Source organism: Phymastichus coffea, unplaced genomic scaffold, assembly GCF_024137745.1.
Source record: "Phymastichus coffea isolate CEN01 unplaced genomic scaffold, Cenicafe_Pcof_1.1 PCOF00012, whole genome shotgun sequence".
Taxonomy (NCBI): domain Eukaryota; kingdom Metazoa; phylum Arthropoda; class Insecta; order Hymenoptera; family Eulophidae; genus Phymastichus; species Phymastichus coffea.
In genome coordinates, this window is record NW_026706823.1 from 3,474,057 (window position 1) to 3,490,108 (window position 16,052).

Sequence of the window (16,052 nt, forward strand, 5' to 3'; positions counted from 1 at the left end):
CAAAAAAATAATGCAATACCTCTACTCCTATGCGAAATTTGATGCTCTTTCAGAATCTGAGCTCAAAATTTCGATTAGACACCTAGAAAAAAAATATCGCCGATTTCAACGAGAAAAATGAGAAAATTTTCGAAAACAAGTTGTTTTTGCATTTTTGTTCACAATGATACCGCAAAGGTATCAACTTTTTACTATGATCAGAGGTGATCATGGCACTCGAACATTAAGAGGAATTTTTTTTCAGAAAAATTCATCGACGCATTATCTCAAAATAGCGGCGAGAATTGAAAAATTTTATACAAATCTTAATTTATTGTTTTCTTAAAAGCTATAAACTTTAGAAAAAAATGTCTAAGAACAAAAAAGTCTTAAGATTAGTCAAGGAACCATCTTAATTTTTTTCAAAAATTTTTTAGGTATTTTTGAAAAATTGGATATATGAAATTTTTCAAAATCAAAAATTGTCTTCGAAAATTTTGAAATAATTTAACAGTATTCTTTGACTAATTCTAAGACATTTTTGTTCTTAAACATTTTTTTCTAAAGTTTATAGTTTTTAAGAAATCAATAGATTAAGATTTTTAATCCATTGTTCTCTCTATCTCTCTCAATTAAGCTCTAATTGTCGGATTTTTTCGATTCGAGTTTTGTTAGCTTGCTTTGCAATCAGCTATTTAATCAACTTAATAAACATCTCCTTTTTGAAAATGTTAACAATATTTTGTCAATTGCCAAATAAACAGGTATGGCCATAAAAAGGGGACCGAAAAGTCGGGTCGAGCATTGTATCGAAGCATTTACCTGCGCGCTCGTTGTTGGGAGAGCATATGGTTGTAATTAGTTTGCAATTATTTGTTGACACCTACGTCACGTTTCTGAGATAAATTTATGGTCGCTTTTGTTTTTCTTGACTCCTGTGGTTTCGTTCAATTAACACTTGCTAGAAACTATTCTGAATTTTTCAAAAACTTTGAACAACGATTGGGCGCACTTAAAATTATTATAAAAATCTGAAAAAAACACAGTGATTCCTGATATCATTAGCTATCAATTAAGCCACCTGCCCCCAAAAAATTCAAAAATTTATTTATTCTGAACGGGACTAATGGAGCACTTTTAATGCACTACCGCAGTTATGCAATCGACAGACAAAAGTTCTAAGAAAAGATACGGCAGACTCTTGGAGACGACGGAGCTGTCGGAGGATCTGACACAGAGACAGACACTAGAAATTCTAAATTTTGATAGTCTCACAAAAACAAATGACGTCAGGAGGGCACTCATACGAGAAAAAGGTGAGTATATAGACTTTAAAATCCATATCTTCGGACCCAACAAAAACGATATCTGCATGATAGTATTTGAAACAGACAAGGACACAACCTATAGTCTGCTCAAAAAGAGCAGAATCAAACTTGACTGGGTTAATTGCCAGGTCAAGGAGAGATTGACAGTTCCGAGATGCAACGGTGCTTCAGCTACAAACACAGACGTGCAGACTAAACAAGTTCTGACAGAGGATAGTGCTGTTGGAAATGCGGCTTGACGGGCCATTCCGGAAAAGCCTGCCGGACCGAACAGCCGACATGATTCCTGTGCTCTGCAGCGCCAGTTGGGGCAGATGCACACGTTCCGAGAACGAGGGTGTTGGCGGTCTATCGGACAGCATTGGAAGAGCGTTGCGCCGAAAGCAAACCCAAAATGAAAGGAATCCAGCAAGGTAACCTACCTGCAGGTGTGAGACCATCCAGCTTGTGCTTTCACAAATAGTGAAAGAATGAGACGCCGACGTACTGATACTGAAACAGCAGCTATGGAACCCTACGTAAACAAGACGGCTGGCTTTCAAATGCCTCCGCCTCTTCTTCGTTTTTCGTTCTTTTGAGTAAAGGGTAAAGCAGCAAAAAAATAGAAGCGTCTGTAAGAGGGGAGGCTTACGTGAGAGTATGGATGGACACCATCACCTACGTCAGCGTATATCTTACACCAAACTGCACGGTGGCAGTCTTCGAAGATTGTAATAGCGTCGGCGTGCAATGCCGATATATTCACTACTATTACCAATTATTTATAAAGGGGGAAGGCAAGGGAGGCGGTGTATCGCTCCAAGCAAAGCAGGAAGGAGAACAGCGGGCAAATAATTTCACACACACAACTCGTTGACAAACCGTTTATTACAACGCACTACCTAGAGTGCCGGCGAAAGTACAAACACTTATTAACAATAACGCGCAAACTTAATCTAAGCGAGATGACCGGCACGTTAGCGCCATGTCACCTCGTTAACCGGCTCAAACAATTACGTAAATTACACACTGCCGGAGACTACGCCGGCTCGGAAAAGCCTGGCGTAGCAACGCGAACCGTGAGAATCGCCGAGGAAAGGAAGAGATACAAAGAGAGAGAGGAATCGGTGACCTGACCAATTTTGGTGGACGTCGCTGTTGCTGGCAGCCTTGAAGGTATCCCACCGGCGGCTAGGCTGGAAAACCCCTAGCTGCTGCGTGGCCGGCGACCTGGCAGAAAAGGCTGTCGGGTGTTGCCTCGATGACAGCTTCTTGCAGGGCAACTGCTGCGTCGCTGGCAGAGGAAGTCCCGTCCGGCCGATCTGCTGAGGAATGCTGACTTCTTCCGGACAAAGGGCAGGCAGCGATGGTCACCAGCTAACTCGTACGACTGGTAAGACTGATTGCTGTCGCGCGCGTCGCGTAACTCTCTGTCGCGAGTGCATGAGAGCCGGCTTCTCACACCTTCTCCCACCACTCGCCTCCTAATCGGCGGCACGCGGCAATGCCGGTCGCGACAAGTGCCGCGCGCCAAGCCCAACTTAGACTATAGTTTTTCTCTCTTTCTCTCTCTCTCTCTCTCTCTCTTGCACTCTCAATACTCGATCGCGTCGTCGCGTCCACGGCTTCTCCTTCCACTCTCGTGCGTTGCTGAAAAATAAAAGGGCAGGCATCAGGCACGTGATAACAACGTGCGCTTGATGCCGGCCGTGCGCCTTTGCCTAAGAAGGAGAGGGAGGCAAGCACACGGTGTAGGCCATGACGGGCCTACACCGTCACAAGATAAAATCGATAAGTTGGAGGATGCACTAAGAGACTTTCCGGGTGATCTTATAATTACGGGCTATCTGAACTGCAGGACGATAGAGTAGGACATGAAAACAATGGACAAATGAGGGAAGCTACTACTAGAGATGGCCGCAAGACTTAACCTGGGGGTGGCCAGCCAAGGAACGACATTGACATACAGGCAACCGAAATTTAGGTATTCAATACCTGATGCGGCGATGACTTCAAGCAGGATCTCGTCGCGGCTAAGAGAATGGCGGATGATTGAGAACTATACAGCCAGCGATAACCAACAAATTGTCTTTAAGGTATCGGATCAAGTACCATTCAACGTAACGGATAGACCAGAGATAGGATCCCCAAGTACTGGAACTTATGGAAACAGGTCAGAGATGTTTCGAAGAACTACTACAGAAGGAATCGGCATTTACCGAATGCGTTATGGAGATGATGGACACGGTCCGTGACGACCCAAATATGCTCCAGAGGGTTATTACTGGTGACAAATTATGGCTTTATAGATATGTCGTGGAAACCAAAGTTCAATCATCTCAATGGAAGCTGTCGCATGAGTCAAGACCGAAAAAAACGCGCCAAGATTGGTCGAACGTGAAAGTTTTGCTCACAGTTTTCTTTGATTACAGGGGCGTAGTACGAGGGTGGTCCGATAAGTACTTAGCCTACAAAAGAAAAACGAAAATTTTGAAAAAGTGGCGTTTTATTTTTCAACATAGTCTCCTATTAGTTCGATACACTTGGCCCAGGGATGCTCCAACTTCTTTAACCCGTCTGAAAAATACGTTTCCTCGAGGTCTGAAAAGTAGACTTCCGTGGCAGCGATTACCTCGTCATTCGACTGAAATTTCTGCCCGGCGAGTGACTTTTTCAAGTTTGGAAACAAAAAGAAGTCGCACGGGGCTTAATCTGGAAAATACGGTGGATGGGGTAGCAGTTCGTAGCCTAATTCGACCAATTTGGCCATGCCGACGGCGGAGGTGTGAGCCGGTGCGTTGTCATGGTGAAAGAGCCCTTTTTTCTTCGCCAAATGGGGCCGTTTTTTCTGCAATTCGACGTCGGATCGGTCCAATAATTCGGCATAGTACAGCCCTGTGATCGTTTTGCCCCTCTCCAGGTAGTCGACGTAGATCACATCTTGTGAATCCCAGAAAACGGTGGCCATCACCTTTCCGGCCGATGGGGCAGTCATCGCCTTCTTCGGAGCACTTTCGCCGGGTAAAGTCCACTGTTTCGACTGTTCCTTGGTCTCTGGTGTATACCAGTGGATCCATGTTTCGTCGACTGTCACGAAACGAAGCAGAAACTCCTTCGGATTGCGCTTAAACAGCGTCAGACATTGCTCTGAAGTTGTCTCACGGTTGCGCTTGTTGTCCGGAGTGAGCAAATGCGGCACCCATCGCACCGACAGCTTTCTTATGCCCAAAATTTCATGCAGGACATGACCCACGCGGTCTTTTGAAATGCCTACGATCTTAGCTATCTCGCGCACCTTCAATCGTCGATCTGCCAATACGAGATCGTGAATTTTTGTCACGTTATCCTCCGTGGTAGCCGTTTTCGGAGCAGCTGGACGTGGTTCTTCAAAAATCGACGTACGACCACGTTGAAACTCGTTAAACCAATTTTTGACGGTCGTCATTGAAGGAGAAGAGTCACCGTACACAGCATCCAAGCGCTTTTTTATTTCGCTGCGCGATTTCCCTTCCAAAAACAAGAATCGAATCACCGACCGATACTACTCTTTTTCCATTTTTCAAAAATCAACGGACACACTTGCTTTCACACGCTCTCAAAAATAAACTACAATTCCGATCCGGCTCAAATCTTGACAGTAACCATCGAGAAGGTTGTACTACGTGATAGAATATTTCTTTTGCGAGAGTGGTGCCATCGTGCGGTGAGGCTAAGTACTTATTGGACCACCCTCGTATATCATGAGTTCTTGCCACAGGGTAGTACGGTCAATAAGGAATATTACCTACAAGTTATGCGCAATTTGTGCGAAGCAATCCGCCAGAAACGTCCGGATTTGTGGAAGAACAAAAACTGACTTTTGCACCATGATAACGCCCCTGCTCACACATCGTTGCTTGTGCGCAAATATTTGACTGAAAATAACACTAATGGTGCCGCAGCCACCGTATTCCTTAGATCTGGCCCCTTGTGACTTTTTCCTGTTCCCAAAATTGGAGAGGCCCATGAAAGGATGACGCTACGCCACGATTGAGGAGATAAAGATGGCATCGAAGGAGGAGCTGAACAAGATCACAAAAAATGATTTATTACGTGCTTCGAGGATTGGTAAAAACGTTGGCACAAGTGCATTATATCCGAGGGGTATTACTATGAAGGAGATAAAATAGATATTCATGAATAAATAAATAATTTTTGAAAACATAAAATTCACGATACTTTTTGAACAGATCTCGTATATGAAAGGGTGAATAAATGTAAGTTGACAGAAATGACGAAACACAGATTAGAAAATAATTTGAAGACAAAAAGAGACTATAACATGGTCTTTCCAGCGTGAAGTAGTGCTAACGCAGTTTCCTGCTGGAGAGCGACTAACGGTGGATGTTATTACTTTTTGCTGGACGGTGTACTTTCCGACAAAGAGAAGCAGGTTATAGACAGTCAATAAGTTCTTGAAAACTTGGAGGTTTCTGGCGATTGAACGATAGATCGCTTGAAGCAGCCTGTTCTGAGACGATTCGCGAGTCTCATTGTCACGGCGAAGCGGGTGTGTAGGCGAGTAGCTCTCGCGAACCGCTGTCAGGAACTATGAACAGGATTTTTCCTGTTGTTAACCATCAAAATAATAATAATAATAATGATAATAATATTCTATTATAATAAATAATAATATTACAATTAATAGTAATATTCAAAGCTATTCGGAATTTAATAAAAAATGAATTAATTTATTCGTAGGATTATACTTTCGATTGGCTTTGACTTCTGATATTAATATTGTAGGATTCATAAAAATAGAAAACTAAGAAGAAAAGAGATTGAAGTATACATGCTTCAACCGACATTTCCAATAAATCTTAAAAGATATCAATCTTTCCATAACTCTCTAAAAATAATTCGTCCAATTTTAGATGATCATGTTTCTTAAAAAATACTCTCATAAATTGGAATGCAGAATAAAAATAAAATGATGAACAAACAATGCAAATAAATATATCTTACCAGTAGTAACACATATCAGCTCGGTATCTGATCCTTTTGTTTGAACAATACCCGCTAAAACCTTACGTCGAGCATGCTGTGGTTTATTTTGCATCAATTCTGTGAATTTTTGATTCACTAACTTCCCTATCTTATCAGCTAAAGTTTGTGGTAAACTCATTCGCTCTTGCCACTGACCAGAATTCACATAATTCGGTAGCACTTTAAGTGAAACTGGCATATAAAATAGAGTACTATGAACATTTCGTAATTTAGCAAGTGCCGCTTTGCTCGCCGCGGCCTTAGCTAATTTTTTACTTGGTCCTGTTCCTTCGAAAGTTTCTCCATCAATTGTTATAGCCACGGTAAATCTAGAATAGCTTTCACCTGTATCTGATATACATTTATATACAACTCCCGGATAGAGTTCATTAATTAAAGCTACGGGACCCTTATCGAAATATTTATTTGTACTTTTAGGCTCCTGAGGTAACGTTTTGAATGTATTTATCATATCCTTTTCTGTAATATCACTAGTAAAATCAGGTTCTGCAGTAAAATTTGGAAGAGCTAAAGTAATTGCTTGATGAACTTCAGGAGTATTTCTGAATTGAACAATATTTCTCAATGCAAGTTCTGCTGCGGCATGTTTTGCCATCTTTTTTGTACGCCCTTTACCTTCGTAAATTTGTCCGTCAATCTGAACAGCAATAGTAAATATTGGTGCATGTGTAGGACCAGATTGAGAAACAACTTTGTAAACAGCTCCAGATTTGAGTTCATTTAGAGCACATACAGCATTCTTAGGTTGAAGGTTTTTGTGTTTCTTCTTCATATGAGAAAGCTCCACTGAAAAAATAGAAATTTTAAATGTTATATTATATGCACTATATTTACTATTATAACAATTAATAATTGAATCTAGTTAGAATATAATTAACTATAGTTTCAATATAACAAAAATAAGTTACCGTATCCTAAAAGTAAATAAAAATATAAAGTCTCTCAACAATCTTAAAACTATTTGAAAAAGATACATTGGGTTTTTTCAAAAAAAAAAGTTTTTGTTCTAACATTCGAACTTTAAATATTAATTCGAAATCGCGAGAACAGTCCGTCTCAACCGGAAATTTACACGATTCGACCAGTTGTAGCTGTAAAAGCATGTATATATAAGCGATTCTTCTATAACTTACTCGTTTTCTAGAACATTTATTTTGCGTAAATTAATTTTTTCAAACATAATCTCAAAAGAAAAACGTTTATGTAAATTTCACTGAAAAATTAGAGGAAAAATATTTGTTCGTCTATGTTTGGAAGTGCTAGGGATTCCATAATGACATTGAGAACTACCATAATACATCGAATTGAATAACTAATTCGAAATTCTAACTTGCAAAAATAAATTAATCTTCCGAAAACTAACTTTTAGAGGACATTGTGTTAATAGAAAAACTCTGGATTTAATAAGCGCACTCTATTTTATTCAAGAAAAAGAAACGTGTACATTTTCACAATTTTTCATAATAAAAGCATTTACAATGAATAATTAGTGAAGTTCTAAAATAACCAGTTTTGAATTTTATTTATTTATTACCAGAATACATATACATTAATTACATAATCGCAATAAACATACATACATTACACAATGAATAAATTGTGTAATCCACCAGAGGAAATAGTATTCCTGTTTGCCGTTCTGGACATACTTAAACTTAAAACTAATAAAATAAAATAAAAGTAATGAAACAAAAAAATATATATTTCTATAGTCCTCTTGAAATTTGATAATCAAAAACTATCAAGACAAGCAAACTATTATAATTCAGTTAATGAATTTCATAATGTTACACACTTATCACCAAAATCGAATGAGCATTGTTCTGGCTGTAGTTCTATTGCTGTAAGTTGATTTTCTGTCACTTGCGTAGCAGATTTTCTCTATGTGATTAAGTCTGGCTGGACATGTAAGTCCCACTGCACATGCGTCCCTATAACGGGACATGCTTTGATGTTGTTGAGAAGAGTAGCACTTACGGTTTGCGGTGAAGACTATGTCATCAACAACTAGGTTGGAATTTTTGTCCGTAAATAGAATTGGTATAAATTTGGGTACCTTGTACTCATTTGCAGAAGTAAAGAATAGCTTTATTATTGCCTAGATAATTGATGTCACCATAAGTAATTCTAATGCAATTTGGTTGTTCTATTGCCTTGCCTGGGGCTGACTCAACTTTGTTTGTTATTGCTTTAATGTTGTTAACTTCAGTCATTTGGTCTATCATATGCAAAATCGTTTCTATAGGATTATGTTTTGTAATGTTTTTATCAGGTGATGTTTCCGGTTCTGAGCGTGCTTTTAAAAATGTTATTGGTTTAACACCCTTAATGTAGGGTTTATAGGAGTCGTCATTGTCTATATCTAGTATAGTTTTATTGATTGTTATATTATGTGATTCAGTGAATTTATTGGTTAGCTTAATTATATTTTCCATTTCTTCAGTTGGTCTGTTTAGCATTTTTTTATAATTTTAAATGGTTATTCTAAAGTATGATCTATTATTATTTAGGTTAAACTACCTTGAGCACATATGTATGTTCTAATATCTAGTAATATGTTGTTTGGGAAAATCGTATCCTCATGAACTTCCAACGTCAGATACTCAATTTCATTTTGCCATTTTCCAATGATATGAGTAAATTATTGCAATTCTATTTATCTTTCTTAGTTTTCTTACTTGGTGTAATAAGTTTTATGGGTTCTGTTATATCCATAATTTGAGTTTTATTTTCCTAGTTTGTAAATTTTCTATTGATTTAAATTCTTTAGGTAATTTATTAAATAATGTAATAGCCCTAATATAACTGTTTTTGATACTGATTTGTCTCAATCTTCTTGGTACTTGTAGGCTACTGTTTTTTGTTTTCTTTTCTTTATTATTGTATGTTATAGAAAGTTCATCGTTATGGTACAGTAGTAATTTTAATGTGAAGGTTTTTCCTACATCAAGAAGTTATTTCTCAACGATGAATTTATTTTTATAAACTATTTTAAGTAATCTGTATAATCAAAAGTACTTTATGTAGTCTTGTCTATGAATTACTTTACCTTGTATAGAAATATTCAAGTTTTTGTGTATGTTATTACAGTTATTACCAAATTAAAGATAGGCTGTTTTATCAATGTTTAATGATAGTCTGTTTAAGGCTAACTAGTCACCTACTTTTCATAATTAATTATTCATCATTCTTTCAACTTCTATCTAACTCCTACCGGATGCGACGACTGCTGTATCATTTGCAAAAGTAGGATAGAATTTTTTGACATATTCAAAATAATATCATTTATGTAGAGTAGGAAAAGCAGGGGTCCTAGGATCGTTCCTTGTGGTATTCCCGTGTATATTGTTTCAGGTTTACTAATGTGATTATTTACTTTCACAATTTTATTTCTGTTGGTGTGGTAACTTTTGACAAAATTATAAGCTTTTCCTTGTATTCCGTAGCAGTATAATTCATTTAGCATAAATCTTGGTAGTAGGTGTGATCTACTTTATCAAATGCTTTAGCTAAGTCAAGGAAGGTGATAATGATACGATATTCTAGATCGAGTTGATTGTATATTATATTCGTTATATGGTAGAGTGCACATTTTGTACTTTTATTTTTCTGGAAACCATATTGTTTGATAGAAATTAGAATGCAATTATTTACAAAAACTAGTTATTCTTTTGTGCATTAGTTTTTCAAAAACTTTACGTAGCTAAGTTCGATATAAGTGATATGGGCCTGGAAATGTTTTTCTTTGTATTTGTGTATGGGAATTACCTCTACTTTTTTAAGTTTTCACAAACGTAAAAATCTTATAGACAGTAAAAGTGTTCACAAACGTACCCTTCCCTTAGAAAAATACTAAAGGGATCAAGTCACGGTGAAAATTAAAAATAATAGGATAGGTAGAGTAGCAGTGAAGTTGGTAGAAGGCAGATGAAAAGGCCGGGAACAAACACTTCGAATTTCTTCTTCCCCGAAGAACACCCTGGATTATGTGTCGCTCAGTCCTCTCGATGTTTGCCCAATAGTGGACTCCCGGTGGAAATGAGTATGGATGATACCTTGACTGTATGGTCTCGATGTAATCTGGAGAGTTCAGTCTACTCTAAGCCACTGTTAGAGTAAGAAAAAGTAATTGACGACGATGCACCTACTTTTATACAGAGGGCTGAGGGATAAGAGAGCTCTTTGATCCTCCCTTCAGTCCCATTGGAAGGAGGTGAAATTGGCCCGACAAGTGTCGCCCCCCATTCGACCATTACTAGCATCATAGAGGGAGTGCGTGACGTCAACACCCAATTAGCGGCTAGTTGAGACTTGTTCAATAAATAGATAACAAGTATCACAAACAATCGTGTTGTGAGTTAACCAACCGCAGGGCTTGTTCTCGAAATACATTGCCAGGGTATGGCTGACGACAAAAACATTTAGAGATAATATTTGCAAAACAGTGACGACACACTCTCTTCACCTTTGACAACACGGATTGACAAGAAAAAAGTCCAATTTAGCTATTCATGTGAACACGATCGACAAATAGGAAACACGCGCATCAGCATCAATCAGCGAACAATGACAAGTGTTCACATGTGACCCACAATTACCAACGCAATGTGATAGTAGAATTGGCCGGAAAAACAAAAAAAAATTATTTATACATGAAAAAAAAGCAATCCAAACCGAGGAAACGTCCTCGCAATTAAACCAAAAAAACGGCCTAAACAAAGTGTATCTGGCCATTTTTCTTTGTCTATGCTAGTGTTTATTATGTTGACCAGGGGTGTTGAGATGAAACTTAATAATAGTTTAAGTACTTGTCAGCTTATTCCGTCAATACCACCTTTTTTGATTTTCATTTTATGGACTATTTCTTGTATTTCACATATATTTGTTGTCTTCAAAAATATAGTTTTGTTGTTCATCTCTGGCATTTCTATGTTTTTGTTGTTGGGTGTATTGATTTTATTACTTAAGTCTTTTCCCACGTTGCAGAAGATTTCGTTCACTTTATCGGCTATTTTTTGTGTCTCATATTTAAATATTGTTATCAGTAATGAAATCGATAATATTAATTTTTTTTAGTGTTTTTCCCTAATTATTGTCTATAGATTTCGAGGATTGTTGGTAATGAGGTTAATGTTCTGAGCAATTTATTGTTTTTGCAAAATTTATTAATTTGTAGAAATTAATTTTTGTATTGTTATTAATCTGCATTTTAATGGAATTCTTTTTTAATGGAATTAAATGTTGTTAAGTAGGTAAGTATTGTATTTAATATTTTCTGGTTTTCTGAAAAAATTGTCTATACAGGGGCCCTTACTATTATCATCAATGGAAGGTCGGATGATGGAGTTGTATCCTGGGCAGTAATCACTTTCTAGTAAAAGTTGTTGAAATTCTTGGTCTAGTATTCTTGAGTTAATGTGTCACAATTGAAATCGCCAACTAATATACAATTTTTCTTATTTTTATGTATTGCGACGGGACCCTGGCTAGAATAGCCGGCCCTGCCTGGTTCGCTCTCTCTCTCTCTCTCTCTCTCTCTCGCATCCTCGCTGCTTCACTGTTGCCCTGGTGAGCGTTTGAACTTACGAACCAATACCGATGCTTGCACCTCTTTATTTCAGGACCAATACCTGAGCCGGGCATCGTCATTTGGAGCCAATTGGGAGCGACAGCGACTGCGGCAAGAAGAAGAGAGAGAGAATGACGCGTCGCGAGTAGAGAGTAAGCGAGAGCGAAGCCGTCGGTGTTGCTCGAGCCGACGCGCGAACGATGAGGGGGAGAATTCGAGCCGAGATTCAGAGTTAGACAGATCGTTTGATGGCCGAGCGTGCGCACGTGAAAGAGAACAAATCAGACAAAGAAGCAGAGAAGGATAAGCAGATTGCAGCATGAAAAGGACTTCCAACGACGCTAGCATCGTGGAAGCCAAATCCGAGCCTGCCAGCAGTCCAGCAGTATTTACTGCCTGCAGTTCCTGGAGCAGTTTCTGCCAGCAATTACTAGCTACAGTTCCTGCCAGCAATTACTAGCTACAGTTCCTGCCAGCAACTACGAGCAACAGTTCCTGCCAGAAATTATCAGCTACAGTTCCTGCAAGCAATTACCAGCAACAGTTCCTGCAGCGGCATCAGCGGCGATTCCTGCCAGCAGCTTCACCAGGCCAGGTCGTCTCTCTTTCCCTCTCTCTTTCTCTCTACATTCGTGAGTGCGCGACGCGTTGGCGAAGTGGTCGCGATATTCCGCGAACACGACGAATTCCACGATTGTAACGAGTCCCTCCTTTGTACTCTCTCAAATCATTGTACCGTGCCCCCGTGCAATTGTCCGCACGAGCGCAGGTACGCGGCGTTGAGGACGACGCGTGAACTCGCGTTGTCGCTCTTTATTGTTAAAAGTCGAGAATAAATATTGTAAACGGTTATCGCGAGTGATTATTGTGTGCACCTTACAATCCTTTCCTCTCAAGCTGAAGCCCAAAATGCTAATTTAGTGACGAGGCTCATCGTCATCGCTCAGAAAAGCGAAAGAGCCTCCCTTACCTTCCCCTTTAAAAATAATTTGTGATACGACGCTTGGGCACGGGCCTCTGCATTGTTCGTGGGAATTATCATTCCCCATAACGCGTTAGATTTTTAATCATCAGTGTCACAGTATTAGCAAAAGGTTTTTTATGCTTGTTAGAAATTCCTTTTTGTGCATGTCGTGTAATTTGGATGATTTCAGTGGTTTCTGTAATTTCATTGTTTATATAGACTACAACACTATCTGATTTATTCAATTTGTCAATTCAATTTGTCAATTCAGCTCTTCCTCTATTGCTGCGCTGTCCGCTTCCATAGCTATCTCTTCTCCTGCTTTGGGGACTCTACCAGGGGACAATTTCAATTATATAACATAACCATTTATATTGAAAAACTGATGATAATCAAGATTTTATGATTCTGTGCACACTATAATATTCGGTTTTCTTTTCTAAGCTATTAATGAAAGTTAATAGTTTATTATAATTAACATTTAAGCTACGTATATTTACACAAAGTATTACATCATTTTCTGTTTTTAACAATTTATTTAAAGTGGCTGTGCTGTTGGCATTTATTTCATTCGTGATAATTACGTTGTCGGACTCTATTATATTATTCTGATTATTTTATTGTTACCTGCTGAGCTTGATGTAGATAAAGAGACGATTATCGCACTGCTGTTAATTCTGAATAGCATATTCGTTACCTCGCGTTGTGAATTATTGCGCTCTACTTTACCAAAAAATCTTTGATAATCATTGGGTAATCTGTGATGTCAATTAATGATGTCAAAAACCTTGCAATTCTGATAGCCTATGAAAATTCTATTTTTGTTTTCTCTTATGTGTTTGTATAAATTGGCTGGTACTTCAAGTATTGCTGTACTAGTTTTTGTTCTTTCATTTGTGTAGATGTGTCAAACATTTCTCTTCATAATTAGCAACATTTCTTCGGTTTATATCTATTTCAACATCTTTCTCGTTAGTTGTAATTGATTTACTAATACCTGTGACTTTGAGTGTTGGTTTTTTGATTTGTTCTTTTACTACTTTGCATGATTTGGAGAGTTTGTTAGTTAAAGTATCTTCTAATTTGTTAACATTTTCTTCATTCATACAGTTAATAATTTTAGTATCTTTGTTTTTAGAAATTACTCTTTTAATTTGTATTGTTTTGTCTGTGACCAGATAATGAGCTATTGTATTTTCTAAATTCAAATTATCATCATTATTTATTATTTTATAACTAGTCTAGGTACTCTTTTATTTTTAGGTTTGTTTTTTGCAATAATCTGTGCATATATGTTTTTTAAATTGTTACTCGTTTTATTTTGTCTTTCTTTCGTGAGCAATTCTTGTAGTAATTCGTTCTTTTCTTTACTTTCTTTGTAAAGTTCTTTTAATAAGTTATTTTCTAGTTTTAATGCATGTAATTCATAATAATTTTTGAAAGTAGTTATTTCCATTATTTGACCATCTGAATCTTGTTTTTCATGTCCTATTTCGTTTAGTATTTCTTGTCTAATTTGTTCTCTACTTACAGTTTTTATTTGTGCTATGAATTTTGCTGCTTCTTCTATTAGTGTGCCATATGGTAGCTGGAGGTTAGTTTCAGGTCTGTATGGTCTTGACATACCACAAAAGAGTTGTTTATTATTTTAATTAAGCTGCCAGCATTTATTTCTACCACTATTTCTGATGTGAGATAGAAATTTCCACAAACTATGCAAACTACTGCACCTACTTTTACATTAGAATGATATTTGTAGTGCTTAAGGAGAAAAAGATAATCTCACTAGATGGAAAAGAGAAAATAAATGACAATTGAAAAAACGATTTTTTGTTAGATATATACACATTTGTTAGTTTAACTTGTATTTCTTGCTTAAAATCATATAAAAATATTTTATTATACCTTATACTATATACAATATAGTATATAATAATATAATACAATATAATTCGGTCAAAAAATAATATACGTATCAGATAGAGCAGTAAGTCAATATAAAAATAAGTTCAATTTTATCAAAATTAAAAATATTTTATCAATAGTAAAAACCGAGTGGAATTTTGACGTGAATTGCTATGGAAAAAGTACTTGTATGGCATAGGAGGGGGTTAAAAAGTCTTGCTCGAAATGCTGGTATAAAGGATAAACTTGTTGGGAATGCGTTGAAATTATACAAATGGACAAGCAATGCCCAAAACTAATTTGATGTACTGCAGTAATAAAGATCACGCGGAAATTGAAATAGAATTAAGAGATAGGTTTAATAGAGCTGAGACTATATCAGATACACTAGCGTTCGATATTTTCATTCCCTTAAATGACGAAGATACGTTAAGACTCAAGTGTAAAAGACTTTAGAATCTTTTGAGTATAAATTAAGAAGGATCAGAAAATAATTCAATATTAATAAATATTAATAAATAAAGAAATAAATGTTTTTAATACGATCACTGATTAATAACTGTGGGACTTAAGTGCAGCTAAATGCAGAAAGAAAATAATATTAACATTCATTTCTCATTTTCTATCCTTCTTTAAAAAAATTATGGACAGAATTTCCTCCCCGACATCCAGCGTCGTAATTGATCGAGCGTCAGTGATGAAAATCCGATGACGCTACAAAAAATTTCATTTTCACGAAATCGTATCATATCTATATCGTTTATACAGCTATAACCGAGAAGCTATGGGAATGCCGGCTGTGAATCTTGATCATAGTTATATAAACAATATAGATACGATACAACTTCATGAAAATAAAATTTTCTGTAGCGTCATCGGATTCTTATCACTGTCGAGCGTTCATTCAAAAAGCGCGAAAATTTTTTTTATTTTAGTGTATCAATGATCAAATTTTTATTTTTTTTTTAATAGAAAACAAAAATTATATCATTTGAATGGATAATGTTTGAAATAAGAATAAAAGAATGACATCAATTCGATGTAATTTATTTTTATCATGGATAAATAATAAAGCCAATTATGTACTTTCATTTCAAACTGAAAAAATCACTGTTTAATTTAAAGTGACAAAAAAAATAGATGACAATGTTGTATTTCAACATGGCCTCTTGAGTGTGCTTTTATGCGGCGAAACGCTGAACACCTGCGTTTCATAATTATATAAATTTCTAAGTATTTGTGCAAGTAAATATACTCTGTTATAAGATGTAAGATAAATTAG

General features: G+C 36.9%; 1 protein-coding gene across 4 annotated transcripts in view; it reads right to left on the minus strand.

Moving 5' to 3' along the window:
• The window catches only part of LOC131672620 (double-stranded RNA-specific editase Adar-like), a 623,043-nt gene that overhangs the window by 493,387 nt on the left and 113,604 nt on the right, over nt 1-16,052 (minus strand). For all 4 annotated transcript variants that reach the window (XM_058949983.1, XM_058949974.1, XM_058949993.1 and 1 more), the window contains one exon: nt 6,291-7,118. In XM_058949983.1, coding sequence (XP_058805966.1) covers nt 6,291-7,118 — 828 coding nt within the window. The remainder of the gene's footprint in view (nt 1-6,290; nt 7,119-16,052) is intronic.